The sequence below is a fragment of the Sceloporus undulatus genome, chromosome 9 (assembly GCF_019175285.1).
Source record: "Sceloporus undulatus isolate JIND9_A2432 ecotype Alabama chromosome 9, SceUnd_v1.1, whole genome shotgun sequence".
Lineage (NCBI taxonomy): Eukaryota > Metazoa > Chordata > Lepidosauria > Squamata > Phrynosomatidae > Sceloporus > Sceloporus undulatus.
In genome coordinates, this window is record NC_056530.1 from 11,853,549 (window position 1) to 11,871,101 (window position 17,553).

General features: G+C 41.5%; 1 protein-coding gene across 1 annotated transcript in view; it reads left to right on the forward strand.

Moving 5' to 3' along the window:
* Positions 1-16,878, forward strand: part of CSMD2 (CUB and Sushi multiple domains 2) — a 456,222-nt gene extending 439,344 nt beyond the window's left edge. Inside the window, exons 62-71 of the mRNA XM_042440873.1 lie at positions 663-736; positions 2,436-2,547; positions 3,110-3,289; positions 5,696-5,761; positions 6,083-6,244; positions 7,440-7,562; positions 8,268-8,345; positions 9,066-9,204; positions 14,006-14,184; positions 15,334-16,878. Of these exons, the coding sequence (XP_042296807.1) occupies positions 663-736; positions 2,436-2,547; positions 3,110-3,289; positions 5,696-5,761; positions 6,083-6,244; positions 7,440-7,562; positions 8,268-8,345; positions 9,066-9,204; positions 14,006-14,165 (1,094 nt within the window). The 3' untranslated portion in view covers positions 14,166-14,184; positions 15,334-16,878. The remainder of the gene's footprint in view (positions 1-662; positions 737-2,435; positions 2,548-3,109; positions 3,290-5,695; positions 5,762-6,082; positions 6,245-7,439; positions 7,563-8,267; positions 8,346-9,065; positions 9,205-14,005; positions 14,185-15,333) is intronic.
* The last annotated feature ends 675 nt before the right edge of the window (positions 16,879-17,553 follow it).

The following is a 17,553-nucleotide window of genomic DNA, read 5'->3' on the forward strand; positions in this document are numbered from 1 at the left end:
CCTCTAATAGCCATTGAGATTAAATCCACAACATCTCATAGAATCATAGAGTTGGACTCAACCTCAGGGGTCAGCTAGTACCTTGATCCCCTGGTATACAGAAATAGATGAGTAAATCCTACTGAGAGATATGACCATCCAATCTCTCTTAAAGGCCTCCAAAGAAGTAGAGTCCACCATCAGCCCATTCCACAGTTGAACAACTTTTAACATCAGGAAGCTCTTCCTAATGTTTAGATAGAATCTCTTTGCTTGTAATTTGAATACACTGGTTTGTTGTATAGTCTCTGGCACAGCAAAATACAAGCCTGCTCCGTCCTATGTACAACATCCAAATAGTTAAAGATAGCCATCATATTACCCTTCAGTCTTATTTTCTTCAGGCTAAATATACTTTGCTCCCCAAGCCATTCCTGGATGAGTTGGGAGAAGAGGGAGTGCCAACGCTCTTCATTTATCCTTGCAAAAATTCTGATCCATGGGCCTTCACTTCCAACCCTTCAGTTCATTGCTAGAAGTATGAACTGTGATCCCAGGAACCCTTTGTAGTAATCTACCATCAGCCACAACTCACTAGTTGGATTCAAGACATATCTACAATGTGCAGAAGGGGGATTTTGTACATTAAATGACAACTATATATGTATCCTCTTCCTATACAGACTCAACTCTTACAGCATGTGTGGACCCAGGTGTGCCTCTTTTTGGAACACAAAACAATTCCCAGGGTTATCAGGTAATGTGTTCCTATCTTCTCGCTTTCTCTTTTTCTCTTGTTTATACATCTCTTTGCACCCTTTCTCAACGAGGATGAAGAAATATCATTAATATCTCTCCCATAGCCAGTTTTAGCATGGCTGTCATTGCTAGATACACACATAGATAGGCTCTAATTTATTCAGCTATGTTGCAAGGTGGGGACACTCTTTTTTGGAAGTGGTGTGTTCATTGGAATGAGCAACACATGGATAATAACAAAGCCTTGCTATTGGTTTGTGTACCCCGGTGTTCATTTCCAATCCAGTTTTCAGAGGAACAAGAAAGCTAAATCCTCTTGTAAACTGCCCCTGTGTATCTCACTTAATCCCAGGAATCCATTTGCATGTGGCTCATCTCCATTTTTCCCCTTCCGCAAAGCATCTTATACACCAGGATGACTCACAAGAAGGGATTAATAATACATTTCTGGTTGGCATTTGATCCAAAGTCGATGTCTTCCCTCCCTCTTGCAAAACTTCTAATTTGTCGCCCTTTGTCCCAGGTTTTGGGATATTAATTCCGATTTCCCCTTTTAAATCCCAAGATGCAGAACATGGCACCCAAGCAAGCTCTGCTCCCTTGGAGAGCTGTAGTGCAATCGTGAAGCTGAAAAATGGGCAGAACCTTATGGGAGGGCTTGCTAACATTTTGCTGGACTGGAAAATGTTTAGCAATGGCATGTTTGTGTCTAAATTTGATATCCAACAGACATCCATTTAACAACATAACAAGTGACTTGACACACTTTAACTCCTCACTCTCCCCAAAAATGTCCCAAGGTCTTATCCTCCAACTGTCCCAGTTCGGCAGGGATGGACCCAATTATTCCTCCGTCATCCCACTTTTTTCAGAGGCTTTTAAAATGTCCCAGTTCCTCTCTACGCCTCCCACTTTCCTCTTACTTGGTTTACTTCAATTGCTGCAAACTGAATTCACAGTGAAAAAGTAGCTTGCATTCAGTTAACTCAGCATTCCATGAATAAACGGGGATTAAATCCCGTGAATATCCTGCAATAACAGGATTGTTTTCAAATTATGTCAGATGATGTTACCATTATCCCAACATTAACCCGTGAATAAAGCTGCAAAATATTTGGGAAAATCCCCAAAATAAAAAGTAGAGCGATTTTGCCACTTTATTCATAGGTTAATGTTGGGATAATGGTGATGTCTTCTGAAAACAATCCCGCCATTGCAGGATATTCATGGATTTAATAGCCGTTTATTCATGGGATGTGGGCGCTTCCCTCCTGTGTGATAAACTCCAATATGCAACGGTCATATCCAGCTCATGGGTGAGGATGAACTGCACATATAAAGCCATTGCACATGAAGTAATGTGTTAAAGTACAGATGGTAGTATGTGAGTGTGCAGTGTCTCCATGCATTACTTCTATTCATTGTAGATAGCAGTTTCAAGATGGGTTGTCAACCACTGATTGATATACATTGCCCTACATTGGTATTCAGTTGAGAGGGGATGCATAACGTAACTCCGTCAGTGGGTATGATAGCCTTTGGGCTGAAGAACAGGGTATAATTAATTAATTAATTAATTAATTAATTGTGATGTAGTGATGTAGGATCTCAGCCATTTGTGCAGTTTACATGAGAACAGACAAATGGATCACAAAGACATCCAAGCCAACCAAGTGCCTGGTTTTTCATTCCAACAGGTCGGGAGTGTTGTCTTTTTCAAATGTCACAAAGGTTACCTCTTGCAAGGCTCCACCACGAGAACATGCCTTCCGAATCTGACGTGGAGCGGCGTGCAACCAGACTGCATCCGTGAGTCTCGTGCCTTGAATGGCTCAGTTGGCTTTCACAGAACTAGAATAAGTGGTGACTGGGAGGTAAAGCGAACCAAGTTGCACACAGGCCATCTTCAGAGCCTGGTTCTGTTGCATGTAGGAGGACACAAGTGGAGGCAAGCAGATGCTCCCAGCTCTGTTTAGACCCATCTCATCTAAACAATACACAGGCTCCTGCTAATTTTTGTGCTGTTGTATCTGAACATATGTTTTAAATTGTTCTGATAGTTTAATCTTATTTTAACTTTTGTACTTTGTGAAATTTTCACAATGAGTTGGGTTTTTTTTTAACTTGTAAGCTGCTTTGAATCCCAAACTGGGATATAAAGATGATGATTTGGGGCAAGTCACACCCTCTCAGCCTTGGAGGAAGGCAAAGGCAAACCTCCTCTGAGTTATTCTTGCCAAGAAAACCCTGTGATAGCTCTGCCTTGGGGTCCCCATAAATCAGAAACAGCCCAAAGGCACATGACAGCAATCCAACCCGGGACATAAGGCAGGCTAGCTTTTACAAGTTGCTTTCTTGCATGTCTTTCCAGCTCACAACTGCAAGGAGCCAGAGACTCCAGCCCATGCCAATGTAGGTGCCCTGGACTTGCCTTCCCTTGGATACACCTTGATCTACTCTTGTCAGAGTGGCTTTTATCTCACCGGAGGATCAGAACACAGGACTTGCAAAGCTGACGGCAGCTGGACAGGGAAGCCTCCCGTTTGCCTAGGTAAGCATGCTAAAACAGGGGCTGAAGAAAGCCTGTTCTTTGACTGCAAGATGCCCTCTGAGATCATACCAATGGCCTATATAGCTCAGACCTTTCTGCCAGTTGCTGACAGGATAAAAAGGTAGAACTCTTCTACTGTTGCTTATCATTTGCGTCTTCCAGTATGCTTCTTTTCGTAAACTGGCACGATTGTGGTGGGACAGCAAACTGGGATGATAAAGCCTAGCGTCTCTATATGTTGTGCCTTTATTCTCATTGTTGCGCTTTACATACTTTTAAAGTGTTTTAAATTAGCACGGTTTTTACTAGCAAAGGTTTTGTGAGGGGGGTTGCTATTTTTGCATCCATTTATTATACTTTTCAGCCATATTTTGTGTTAAACTCTGCTGTGAGCACTTTAGGCCCCACGTTGTGAGAAAAGCAGAATTAAAACAAAATAATGGTTGTAAACAGAGCCATAAAGGTGACTTTTTTTAATTATCATGTTATCATGACCTCTGGCTGGTTGCATGGCATCAGGTCACGCTGGTTGTGGGATTCCTGGAGCTTCTCATCCCAAAAAAGAATGCTTCCAAGCTCTTGATAGACCCATCCTCTATGAATTCCATTAATCCCTTTTTAAATTTAAGCCTGTCGCTGTTACATCTAATGACATAATTTAATTATGCACTGTGGGAAGAACTAAATTCTTAGTGCCTGTCTCAAAATCCTTCACTAAGTGACATCCTTACAACACCCAATTCAGCTGTGAGTGCCATACACATGTGTGAGTTTTCCTTATACCTGTCTATGTCTTTTTGGGGTGTTTCAATGTGGAGGCTGGTATCTCCCCTCCAAAAACCCCTACGTGACCATTCTATGCCAGATGGAGAGTGGACTGAAATGGACAAGCATCTGGCTATGTCTCTGTAGCCAGATGTAGTCGTCTTCTTCTCTTACTGCCTTCCACTTTTCTTTTTCTGCCTTTCATTTTCATGGCCAGCTTCCATAGTTTTTTGTGGGTTTTTTCAGGCTATGTGGCCATGTTCTAGAAGAGTTTTCTCTGAAGATGCCAGCCAAAGATGCAGACGAAATGCCAGGAATAAACTCTTCTAGAGCATGGCCACATAGCCCGAAAAACTATCCTTCAACTTCACAAAGGCAATAATACTTGGAAAGGCAGACCAAAGAAAGTGGAAGGCAGTATGGGAAAAGAAGACCACATCTGGCTACAGGGACATAGCCAGATGCTTTTACAATTCTGTCTGCTCTTCATCATCTTGGCTTCCAGGGAGAGTTCAGACTTTACTTGCTCTTGGACTCATTGATTTGTGGTCCATAGTATCCGAGTGTGGTATAATGGTTTGACCATTGGAGACCTGGGTTTGAAGCCCAGCTTGGCCATGCAAACCCACTGGGTGATCTTGAACAAGTCACACTCTCTCAGTCTCAGAGGATGGCAATGGCAAATGCACTCTGAAGAAACCTGCCAAGAAAAATCTATGATAGGCTGGCCTATTAAGTTGGAAACAATTTGAGGGCACATAACAACAATGGCAACAGTAGATTGTTGTGGGTTTTTCTGGCTATGTGGCCATGTTCTAGAAGAATTTATTCCTGACGTTTCACCAGCATCTGTGGCTGGCATCTTTCTCTGGCTGGCGGAACGTCAGGGATAAACTGTTCTAGAACATGGCCACATAGCCAGAAAAACCCACAAAAATCTATGGATGCCAGCCATGAAAGCCTTCGACTTTACAAAGAACACTCCTCCAGCACCACATTTCAAATGAGTTGATTTTCATTCTGTACAGCTTTCTACTGTTTCACAGTCATACATTTAAAAAATGGAAATACAATGGCATGGATAATCCTGACTACAGTTATATGACTCCACCAGCAGCAGCCAAAGACCTTTTTATTCAGGTGCACTTTGGGGGCAACTGACAGTTTGCAAAGACAAGAGCTTTTTTTAAAAAGGAGCTGCATTTTCTTTCTCTCCACACCTGACATATTTTTAATTGCTTTCAGCCGAGGTGTTGCTTCAACATGCTAATCTCCATAATTCTGTTTTAATACCACAATTTGACCGTGTTTAGCTATGCCCCATTTTTATTATGTTGTGAGCTATATTGGGAGAAAAGCTGGGCATAAATATAATGAATTCCCAACTCATTCGGTATGTCCCTTCATTCAAGGAGGACCTGTGTTGCACACCCAGAACTTGGAAATATTAAACTTTTGGGACTACAAATCCTGAGTCCCTTTGCTAGCAGCCATGATGGCTGGGTGAAGATGAATCTGTAATCCAAAAGTAGTAACTTTTCTAAACTCTGGGCAGATCCTCCCAAACCTACACTTCTTATGGCATATCTCCTGTAACATTTGAATGTTAATTCTCTCTGGTCTTTTGCTTGTCTTTTGCAGCCGATGTCCGGCCAAGTGGGAGACCGGTGGGCACCGCAAGAGACCCACCTCTTCCAAAGGTTTCAGGTAGTCCTTTGTGTTTATTAACTTGTATCACCAAATTTATAAAATTAACAGTAACAACAAACAGTTACGCAGACCATCTGGCTCACCAACAAACCCTGATGGTGCTTCAATGCCTACAAATGTATGCAGTTGGTTGATTGACTGGTGGCTTCATGGGATAAAATGTATCCCATCTATCTATCTAACAGTATAGGTTTAATTAAATGACTGGCCTACATAAACCAAAATTAAATGCACAGAAATAAAAGACAAATCTGACCATTGTCCTGACCCATATCTTCTTGCTAAATCTTTTTACTTACAATTTTCTCTTGTTTCTAGTTCCGCCAGATGTCTTTGCAAAAAATTCCTTCTGGAAAGGCTCTTACGAATACCTGGGGAAGAAGCAGCCGGCCATGTTGTCTGTCACCAGTTTTGATGCCGTCACCAGTAAAGTCAACGCCACCCTAGTAGACCACAGTGGTGTGGAGTTGCAAGTGTCAGGTAAGATGTCTCACCATTTCTGGTTCTCCAGAATTCATTCAGGGCCATGATGAAGTTAGTCAGGCAGTGTAACAGAAGACAGGCTCCGTCTCGTGCCCATACTCTGTATTGACATTATCACCTTTAGCCTGGAAATATGGATGCTAAGACTGATCCAAGAAATTGTGCTGTGAGATGGAAAAATAATGGCAGTTTCAGCCGTCCAAGACCCAGTATCAAGTGTGCAGATGACTCCCAAGTCAATGAAGTGATGAATCCACTTTAGGATTCTAAACTTTTTTAAAGAATTAAAAAAAGAGAGAGATAAAAGGAAAAGAACAAAGAATCAAAGGGCCTGAACAGACAGGCCAAAATAAAGCTGCTTCGGGTCACTTTGGAGCTAGGCTGTTTAAATGACACATGCATCTTAAGAGGCCAGAAGCTGCGCCAAAGCTGCGTTCCAGTCCTTAGGAGTGGAACATGGCTTTAGCATGGCTTCTGGCCTCTTAGGACGCATGAAGCATTTAAACAGCATACCTCCAAAGTGACCCGAAGCAGCTTTATTTTGGCCTGTCTGTTCGGGCCCAAAGAGACATATATTTGCAATGACTTCTGGCTTTCTTCACAATGGTTATAATTATTAGCAACAAAGTCTCACTTCTACCACTTAGCCATACTTATTAATTATCATACCCAACAGTTAATGTATTTCAATTTTTGGAATACAATTGAAATTATAATTAAATCAATTTTATTATAAAAGGTGAACCAGAGACTCGCAATCTTTCAAAACCGTTACCAAAGATTTTTCCCTAATAAGATCAGACAGCTTATCCATCTCGGCTAAATCGGGCATTTTTTAACAGTCAGTCCTCTTCTGTTGGAATTTCAGTATTTCTCTATTTCTGCACATACGACATTGCTGCAGTAGTTTTCCATGTTTCTTTTGACTCTGGTCTTTCAGCAGCCCCAGTAAAAACAAGTCAGGTCTCAGTTGAATATTAATCTTTAGACTGGGATCCAGAAGTTTAAGGGAGGTGTTCAAAGTCTAATCCATGGAGAAGCTTCAGCATGGCACAAGGAGGACTGGATGCACATCTCAAGATCTTTGGAGCATCCAAGATCACTGGGGTGCTGCTTTCTTAAACTAGTGTAAATCTCTCTATTTCTTGTCACCCATGAAAGTCCAGTCATGTTCTTGTTTTCTCCTTTTCAGGTATTTATAAAAGAGAAGATGTTCATCTTCTTCTCCAGGTATACCAGATTACTGGGCCAGTGGAGATCTTCATGAACAAATTCAAGAATGATAAATGGGCTTTAGACGGACATGTAAGTACTGGTGCCAGTCAACGTACTGATCCATCCCTTTACTCAGGAGTGGAAATCATGTTGCCCTTGTGATGCCACTGGACTATTATTACTATACTTTATTTATATAGCACTGTAGATTTACACATTAAATTAAACTACAAGTTCTAGCAATCCTAGAAAGCATTATTAAGGGTAAGGCACGCTGAAAGTTGAAGTCCAGCAACTTCTGGAGGGCTACATAATCTCCACCCCTGCTTTAAATCTGTCTTGGTTTAGCGGACTAGAACATTGGGCGAAAAGGATTTGAATTCCTAAGCCATGGAAATCCACTTTGTGACCTTGGGCAAGTCATTTTCTCTCAACCTCAGTGGAAAGGCAAACACTCTCTGAACAAATTCTGCGAGAAAACCCCATAAAATGATCACCTTAGGGTTGCCATAAGTCAGAATTACTCAAAAGGTGCACAACAACAATCAATTGAAATTATATTATTAACATTATTATTATTATCATCATCATCATCACCGTTGTCGTTGTCATGTCATCTTCATTGTCTTCCAGCATAGTAGGCATTATCTTTTTCCCCCTACTCTTGGATTGCTTTATTCTGTCATTTATTTGGGAACTTTGGAAAGAAAAGCATGGAGCTCTACATGGACCACCAAATCCCAAAACCAAAAATAATTGACTATTCTGACCATTTTTTCCCCTCCCTTATTGCAGGTCACCCCAGAGTCATCCAGTGGGACGTTTGTCTACCAGGGTTTTGTGCATGGCAAAGGGTTTGGACAGTTTGGCCTCCAGAGGCTAGGTGAGCACTTCCATGTCTTTCTCATTTTTAATAGATTTTTATACATAAGGCGGGCACCAGTATTCTTAACTGGCATGAGTGGTGACTTCATTTCAGAAGGTTTTATGGCTTCAGTCTGGATGGTGGACTTTGGTACCTTACTTTAAATGGATACTTTAGATATTGAGAGGAATATCGAAGGACTGATACTCCCCTCAACAGCTAAAGGTCTTCGGGAATGGCAAAGAAAATAAAAGACCACAAAACAATTATAATGTTATATCAGAGGTGGGCAACTACGTAGATAGTGGGATCCATTTTAATTCCCTGCAACTGCACCAATGCATTTTGGCACAATGGAAGTGATATGACATCAGTTCCAGCCACAATTTTGGCTTGTTTTCAGCTGATTCCCCACTTTTTTAGGCTTTTGGGGACTTTGCAAGATCAGAGGAAGCAAACTGCTGCATTTTTGCATGGTTTTTGGGCTGGTTTAGGGACAAAAGATCACCCCAAAAATTGGCCTTTTAAAAAAATGGGATGAGCCTGGGGCCTTAGTTGGGATTCTAGAGGGTCCCATTGCTGTACTTAGAGGGCCTCAAGAGCTGCATATGGCCTGTGGATTGACCAACCCAATATATACCCAACAGACATGGAAAGGCAGATTGGGCTTTTAAGCACAAAGCTTCCAACATCTAAGAAAATATATCATCCTTGTCATAATGGGCTTTTCCTTTCCAGACAGTAGCATCAATGAACGAGATCCTGAATCGATGGGGCATCCATTTGCATCCAACAGCAGCTCGGTGGCAGCTGCGATCCTCGTGCCTTTCATTGCCCTGATTATTGCAGGGTTTGTGCTCTATCTCTACAAGCACAGGTCAGTCCCTGGGAACAAAAGGAAGGAGGCAAGAACATTGAGACAAAAGAGATTTGTGACACCATGGCTTCTGACAAATTGCCTATGGCTAGAGGTGTAAGAGCCAGTGTGGTGTGTTCACTGTTGGACTGGGACTCCACAAGTCCAGGGTTCAGGTCCCCACTCAGCCATGGAAACCTCCTGGGTAACCTTATTATTATTAAGCTTTATTTATATAGAGCTGTAAATTTACACGGCGCTGTACGTACAATTAAAATAGATAAAATAAACCTGCCTATGGAGTACATTCTACAAAAATAAATATAATACATATTAATACATGTTAACAGTCAAATGTAGCAGAAAACAAATTAAAATAACATTTGATAACAATCATGTAACGTCTGGGAACGCTTCCCTGAACGGTATTGTCTTTAACTCAGGGCTCATTCCCACTGGCAGAATAACACGGGTTGTGGTTTGGATCCGCTCCGTGTCTGTAACTGATTTCAAAAGTTCCCTCGTTCTCACTATAAAAGGGGATCTTTTTTATGCCACTTGAATCGGTTTTCTTTGTTTTGTCCCCATTTTCGCTGCTTCAAACCAGGGATGCTGCAAGGGGTGGAAATGGTGGATCTGTTAAAACGCCACCCCTCTGCCATTTGTCCCTCCTTGCCTTGCAAGTAGTTACAAAACCATACAATTGCATATTCTATCAATCGAATATTCTATCACACAAAATCAAACAATTGCATACTCTATCAATCACATATTCAATCAATCACATATTATATCATACAAAATCAAACAATCACATATTCAATCAATAACATATTCTATCAATCACATATTCTATCATACAAAATCAAACAATCACATATTCTATCAATCACATATTCAAGCAATAACATATTATCACACAAAATCAAACAATTGCATATTCTATCAATCACATATTCTATCATACAAAATCAAACAATCACATATTCTATCAATCACATATTCAATCAATAACATATTCTATCACACAAAATCAAACAATTGCATATGCTATCAATCACATATTCAATCAATAACATATTCTATCACACAAAATCAAACAATCGCATACTCTATCAATTACATATTCTATCACACAAAATCAAACAATCGCATATTCTATCAATCACATATTCTATCATACAAAATCAAACAATCGCATATTCTATCACACAAAATCAAACAATCGCATATTCTATCAATCACATATTCAGTCAAACAAAATCATAGAATCGTAGAGTTGGAAGAGACCACAAGGGCCATCCAGTCCAACCTCCCTTCAAATCCCCCAACCCCCCACCAAAATCAAACAATTGCATACCCTATAAATCACATATTCTATCAAACAAAATCAATTGCATATTCTATCAATCACATATTGTATCAATTTAATTTAAAAAACAGAAGTACACAAACAGTGTTGCAAGGGGGGAAATGGTGGATCTGTCAAAATGTCACACTTCTGCCATTTGTCCCTCCTTGCAAGTAGTTACAAAATCAAACAAGCACATATTCTATCAAACAAAATCAATCACATACTCTATCAAGGTACCACTGTCTGTGGATTTTTGATGTTATTGTATTTGTGAGGCAATACGTGGTTCATCCTTTTACCATTCTTTTTGGGGGGACTGTGTGCAAAAATATATATTTTACTAGGGAATTGTGAACCCAGAAAAAGTGCTCTTTCACCATCATGCCGTCAGGATTTATGGGGTGCCATTGGGATAGAAGAAAGTCACTGAGTGACTTTAGCCAACTGGATAGTCCAATAATGTGACCTGTACCTTATTGGTGAGCCCCAACCAGAGCAGGCTCATTGAATCAGTTGTTGAACGCATAGGTAACACCCACAGATTCAATGCATTTTTTTTCTAGTTGGGACTAAGAATACGATTAAGGCTGATGTGTCAAAATGCTGTGATGAATACAGCGATTAAAGTCTGCAAGGGGAAAAAATTTCCTCGGGGAAGGATATTATCTTGCAACACAGTGCAAAGAACACAAATCAGTACTGCTGCCTTGCTCTTGAAAAAGCATAGTTCTTTCTCCTGTTATGGTCTACCAGATGCCTCCAGGGAAACTCACAGTTAGAACAAGGAGGAGATAACGCCACACATAAAATGTTCCCATAGCATGCCAACCGTCGATAACCAGAAGTATCCTTGGAGGAAACTTTGGAATGCAAAGGTTCAATTCCTAGGGTGTCTATACCCATTAATAGATCTGTCCTCTGTCAGTTTATCTAAAAGACGTTGCAAAGAATTCACAAGTTAATTGACCTATTTAGTTGTTGCTGTTGTTGTGTGTCTTCGAGCCATTTCCAATGCATAGAGACCCTAAGGCAAACCTATCATGGGATTTTCTTGGCAAGATTTGTTCAGAGGTTTACCATTTACCTTTCTTTGGGGATGAGAGAGTGTGACTTGCCTAAGGTCACCCAATGAGTTTCTATGGATGAGTGGGGATTCAAATTCTGGTGTCCCGGAGACCTAGGTCCATCTCTCAAACCACTACATCATACCGGCTCCCCGGCTAAGTTATTTAGCTGCCTGTTATTTAAATTTGTATCCCACATTTCCGTCACTGAGCTCAAGTCAACATACATGTCTCTCCATATGGTGTACTCACAAAAACCTTGTAAGGTATACCAGGATGAGAGAGTGTGAGTGATTAACCTAAGATCAATGTAAGATCATTGAGGACTTCAACCAGATGAGCTAAACTCAAGTTGTAGCTACTTAGGACCTAGGAAGTAAGTCGATAGGTTTTATCACACTAGCGAGATCCTGTGAGAAAACAGGAGTTAAATGACAGTTAAGTTAAATTCGAATTTAAACAGAACTTGCAAATTTTGGAAGTTTATCACACTTAATTACTGCTAAAAGAAAATGACATGAAGTTAATCTGCAGTTAAAGCAGAGAAAACCACCCACTTTTTAAATTCAGTTCGTTCCAAATTTTAAAAGCTATTGGTTTTCTCTGCTTTAACTGCGGATTAACTTCGAGTTATTTCACATTAACTGCGACGTCGTGTGATAAACTTTGGGCACTTCTGGGTTATCTTTGTGTTATATCGCTGTTAACTCCCGTTTTCCCGTGGGATCTCGCTAGTGTGATAAACTCCAATGGCTGCCAAGAGGTGACAATGGCCAACTAGTTGATGGCGTGATGGAGCTCTATTTCTCAATCAGCAGATATTTTGGACGGTTGGCAGAGCTGGTAGCTGATGGCAGCATGGCAGAAATGGTTGCACAACGTGGTAGTGAATGACTCCTTGAACAAAGCTGAGAAAAGAAGTTACCTATCCTGAGTTCTGATTCCACTAGCTCATGACGCCAAGAAGATTGTAGATTCCCAATTCTCAGTCAATGCTTGGAGCAAGTGGTTCCCAAACTTGGGTCCTCCAGTTGTTTTGAACTTCAGCTCCCAGAAGCCCCAGCCAGCTTGGCCAACTGTCAGGAATTCTGGGAGCTGAAGTGAAAAACATCTGGAAGACTAAAGTCTGGGAATCATTGGAAGCACTGCACCACACTGGCTGTTTTCTCCAAAAACCTTTTGGACATGAGTGCCTAACAGAGGCAGTTAGTGGCTCTATTACTTTGGGCTGGTGCTTCCACATTGGATTTTATGAGAACAACTACAAGTTTCCAGAAGCACTCCTAGATGCTGGATCCAGTTCCCAGAAGAGGTTCAGTATACAGTGGTGCCTCGGGTTACGAAATTAATTCGTAACGCGGACGCTTTCGTAACCCGAAAAGCCTTTGTAAGCCGAATTGCCATAGGCGCTAATGGGGAAAAGCCGCGATTCCGTGCGAAAAAGCCGAAAAAAGCACCAAAAGTTTTTTCGTAACCCGAAAAAACATTCGTAACCCGAAACAATAATTCCCTATGGGATTTTTTCGTATCCCGAAAATTTCGTAACCTGGGTATTTCGTATCCCGAGGTACCACTGTACTGGATAGTTCCCATTAAAGCCCAGAATGGAACCATTGTCCCAAAGGAATGGAACAACCAACTACCTCTGAGACCCAGTGATTCCAGGTCAGACTACAGAGTTAGGGTTTTTTCCCCCAATTACATTCACGTTTTAAAATGTGCACATTATTTTATGAACTGGAAGCCTGGAAAATGCTCAAGGGGAAATACATGTTGCCTTCCAATAAATCCAAGGCACACTTCTGTCAAAACACAATGAAATTTCCTTCCATCTTTACTTTAGAAAAATGTTTAACAAGTAAGGCCATGCATTATAAAATTAAGGGGTTAGGCTATCAATCCTAAGCGATAATAACCCAGTTCAGTCTCTAGTTACCTCAACATCCAAAGAGATGAGTGCTGAGCTCCATCAGACTCCATCCATGGTCACTTTCCCCACATGGCAAGCAGCAACTATGAAGAGCAACTGCTATTCATGCCAAATCTCCATGCGATCACGAACGATGGAAGGTCAGTGTTCTTGCTTAGATGGGGACTGTCCACTAGGGATGGAAAGAATATTAGAATGCAGTCCTTCACTAGCCAAAACAGCTAAGACATTCCTTTCTTTATGCATTGATTCAAACTGGGTACATAACACCTAAATATAGCTAATTTCTTCTTATTCATTCACTCCAAAGAATTATTGGTTGCCTCAGCTATAGCCATTACACCTCAGAGTACCCTTGTAGGAGTGGTATTCTTCAACTCACTCCTTTTAGAGAATCTAGTTGTATTATCAGTCACCATCTACCATGTTCTCTCTGTTGCCCTCCTGTGCTTCTTTTGGCCCTGTCTGGTTCAGAAGGAGACCGAAGGTGCCCTTCAATGGCTACGCCGGCCATGAAAACACCAATGTCCGAGGAACGTTTGAAAACCCGATGTACGACCGCAGCTTGCAGCCGACGGATATCATGGCCAACGAGGCAGAGTTTACAGTCAGCACCGTATGCACTGCGGTATAGCATTGAACAAACCTGCGCAGTAAGTACCAGGCTCTAATGTACTAATCATCAAGCATAACTTCCAACCACTGTCCCCATTCCTTTCAAAATGTTCATTAAGATGGGGTCTTAATTTGAAACTTGTTTGTGCTTTCACTGATGCCACCCTCAAGCATGGTTAGTGCAAAGCTAACCATGGGGATTCCTTTGGATTCCAGCTCCCACAATCCTTGGATCCACATAAGGAATGATGGGAGTTGTAGACTAAAATATTTTTTTCATCTTTCTCTCAAACTCTGGGTGAGGAGTTATCACACGGGGGAAATCTCTTGCAGAAACAGGGGTTTAAATGAGAAAACATGTGCAAAAGTGGGTTGATTTTCACACACATCATTGTTAAAGTAGTGTTAACCCAAACAGAAAGTAGACAAAAAGTAGACAAAAGCCACTCCTTTTTACTTTTGGAAAATGCCGAAAGTAAAAAGGAATGGCTGTTGTCTACTTTCCATTTGGGTTAACACCAGTATAACAATGATGTGTGTGAAAATCACCCACTTTAGTGGTTTTTTTCCAGCTTTTAAATCCCGTTTTTGCACAAGATTTCCCCCGAGTGATAAATTCCTAAATCACTTTTATTCCCCTTTTGCATAAAATGGCACACCCAAACAGACCATGAGCTGGCCAAGTTTTCCCATTGTATTCATGGACAAAAGCAGACTGAAAACCTGAACTTTCCAAGATGTCCATTCAGACAATGAGGGAAAGGGTTGGAACAACCATGGGCCCACCTTTCTTTAATGTTGCTATGTCTACAATGTTCAGAGCTCAGATTTGCAGATAACCACGATCAGCTATTGCTGTAATGCATTATTTGCCCAACTCAACCACGAAACGTCATCTAGAATTTCAACCAACCCTGATATCCCTTCCAAGGGAATGGATAGCTGTTATGGAAATGTACCTTCATAGTATCTGCTTGCCCCTTTCTGTTTGTGAGCAGTTTTAGGTTAATATTGTTTTTTTAGTGGTTTTGATTGCCTTTTTTCTGGCTACAAAGGTACAATGTAAATATTTGGGTAACTGGTGACCCTTTGTGGGGTGGACTTGGTTTTCCCTCTTCCATGCTGATGCTGTTTTCTAATTTTCCTTTTTTGTTTCCTCTCTCTCTCTCTCTCTCTCTCTTTCACAGCATGCTCCAGGGACAGAAGTCTCACTAGTGCCCAATGCTCCTCCTGGTTTCTCCTTGCCCATGATCATCCTTCCCATAAATGTTGGGGCTGCAGAGTTGATATGGTGCCTTTGAGTTGATCCAGAGAGAGAGAGAGAGAGACAGAAACAGACAGAAACAGAGAGAGAGAGACTGCCTTGCCGTTTATCACTGCTCCCCATCGTCATTGTCTGTCTCTTCTGCCCTGCAGCTGATAATCAAATCAACCAAAGCATCCACTCCAGTCCTTGGGATGAGAACTTGGGCTGCGGACCTTCCCTCCCCACCTCGCCCTGTGCCCATGCGCGCCGCCGCCATCCACACTTCTCCCTCCTCTGAGCCATTCTCTGGTGACCCCTGGCCAACTTGGTGACTACTGCTCAGAGACCAAAGGCCACCCCACGGCTTGCTTCTGGTGGATCATCATCTTTGCGGAGGAGACCCTCATGGCAAGATGGCACAGATCTAACAATATGCATACCCCCATTGCCAGAGGAAATGATGAACAACCAAGAGGAGGTGGCCAAATTGTGATGGAGGAGACCTCATGGATGCAGAGAAGCCGGGACAAGAAAGCCCACCCACCACATTGGACTCAAACAGCAAGTTTAGCAAATGGAGACGTTGTTTCATTTATGTTTGTTCTCTTCCTCCTCGTCCCGATGTGTGTAATTCACTTCAACGTGGCACTGCAAGCATCTCAAATTTCTGCAAAATCTGCCACTCCTCTCCAAACCCCAAGCCACAGAACATCTCCCTTATGCCAGCAAGCCACATTTTTAGGTAGCCTTAGCTTTATTCTTTGAAGGTCTGATGGTGTCCCTTGCGTCTACTTCCAGTGACCTGGCCAGTCCAAATCTCTTTGTCTTTTAAAACATAGCTGCTTTTGTTGCTTCATCCTCACTACCTTTGACGGATCTCCAGCTATAGTAAGGACCTTTCCATTGATGCAGTTCCCATCACAAATTTTAAAAATGGGAACTCTTCTTTTCATAGCTGGTGTGGGAGATCCATATATCATCACAGTCCTCTAAGGCATTCACTGCAGGTCAGGCACATCTTGCCAGCCTTTAAATGACAATATTTTGTTGCTGTGGAAATGAACACCTCCAGCCTTGCACTTTGCTTGCTTTTTGGAATCCGTTACGGAAAACATGGCAGTATGGAAATCAAGAGCACCTATTGGCTAGTGTCTGTGTTTCACCAGTGTCCAATATCCCTAATTTAGTTTTGTGATCAATGGATTCTAAGGGCTTGGCCATGCTGGTTGGGGGATTCTGGGAACTATATGCTGAAAAAGTAATTTTTCCAAACTCTGCTTTCTTTCTTTCTTGGATAAAAGGTCAAAGCTTCCATTCATGCCAAGATTGCTCTATAGTTTTTACATTTCAAAAAAATATTGCTGACATATAATTTTCTCTTAAGGTGTGGTAAGCTTTCCGTACTCATTTTATTCACCTAAGCATGGTGTAGTAGTTTGAGTGTTGGGTTCAACTCCCAGCTTGGCTATGAAACCCACAGGGTGACTGTGGGCAAGTTGCACCCTCAGCCTCAGGAGAAGGCAATGGGAAACCTCCTCTGAAAAATCTTGCCCAGAATATCCCATGATAGGGTTGCCTTAGAGCCACCATAAGCTGGAAACAACTTGAAGGCACACAACCAAAACAACCCATTCTATTACATTCTGAGTGGCATGTTTCCCAGTCCAGTCTCACAGTACTCAAATACTCTATGGAAGAAAGATGGCAAATAGGTGTACCCCATTTATACTTACTTTGTGCCATAAATCTTGCAATACCAACAGATATCTCACGATCTGTCCTAACTATATTTACAGATCAGAACCTACTTGATAGTGACACAAACACACTTCACACATCACTGGGACATACACATTAACAAAACAGCCGCCATCATCACATCCAGTTTAGAAAGGTACTTTTTAAAAGCAACTTGTAGCGTCATTCATTACAAAACTGCCCCTCTCAAGTAATTCATCATAGTTAGCATTTGAAAGCCCCAATGGTTTGTGGCTTGTTATATTATTCATTACATTATTCTTGTTTTATTTGCTATTGGGTGGAGGAGGATACCTTAGGGATACTAGAAGAGTGGCTTAAAATGTATAAACTTCCACTCCAAATGCCTCTTTAAATGCCTGTTTAAAAAGTAACTTTGGCCCCATACAGACAGGCCAAAATA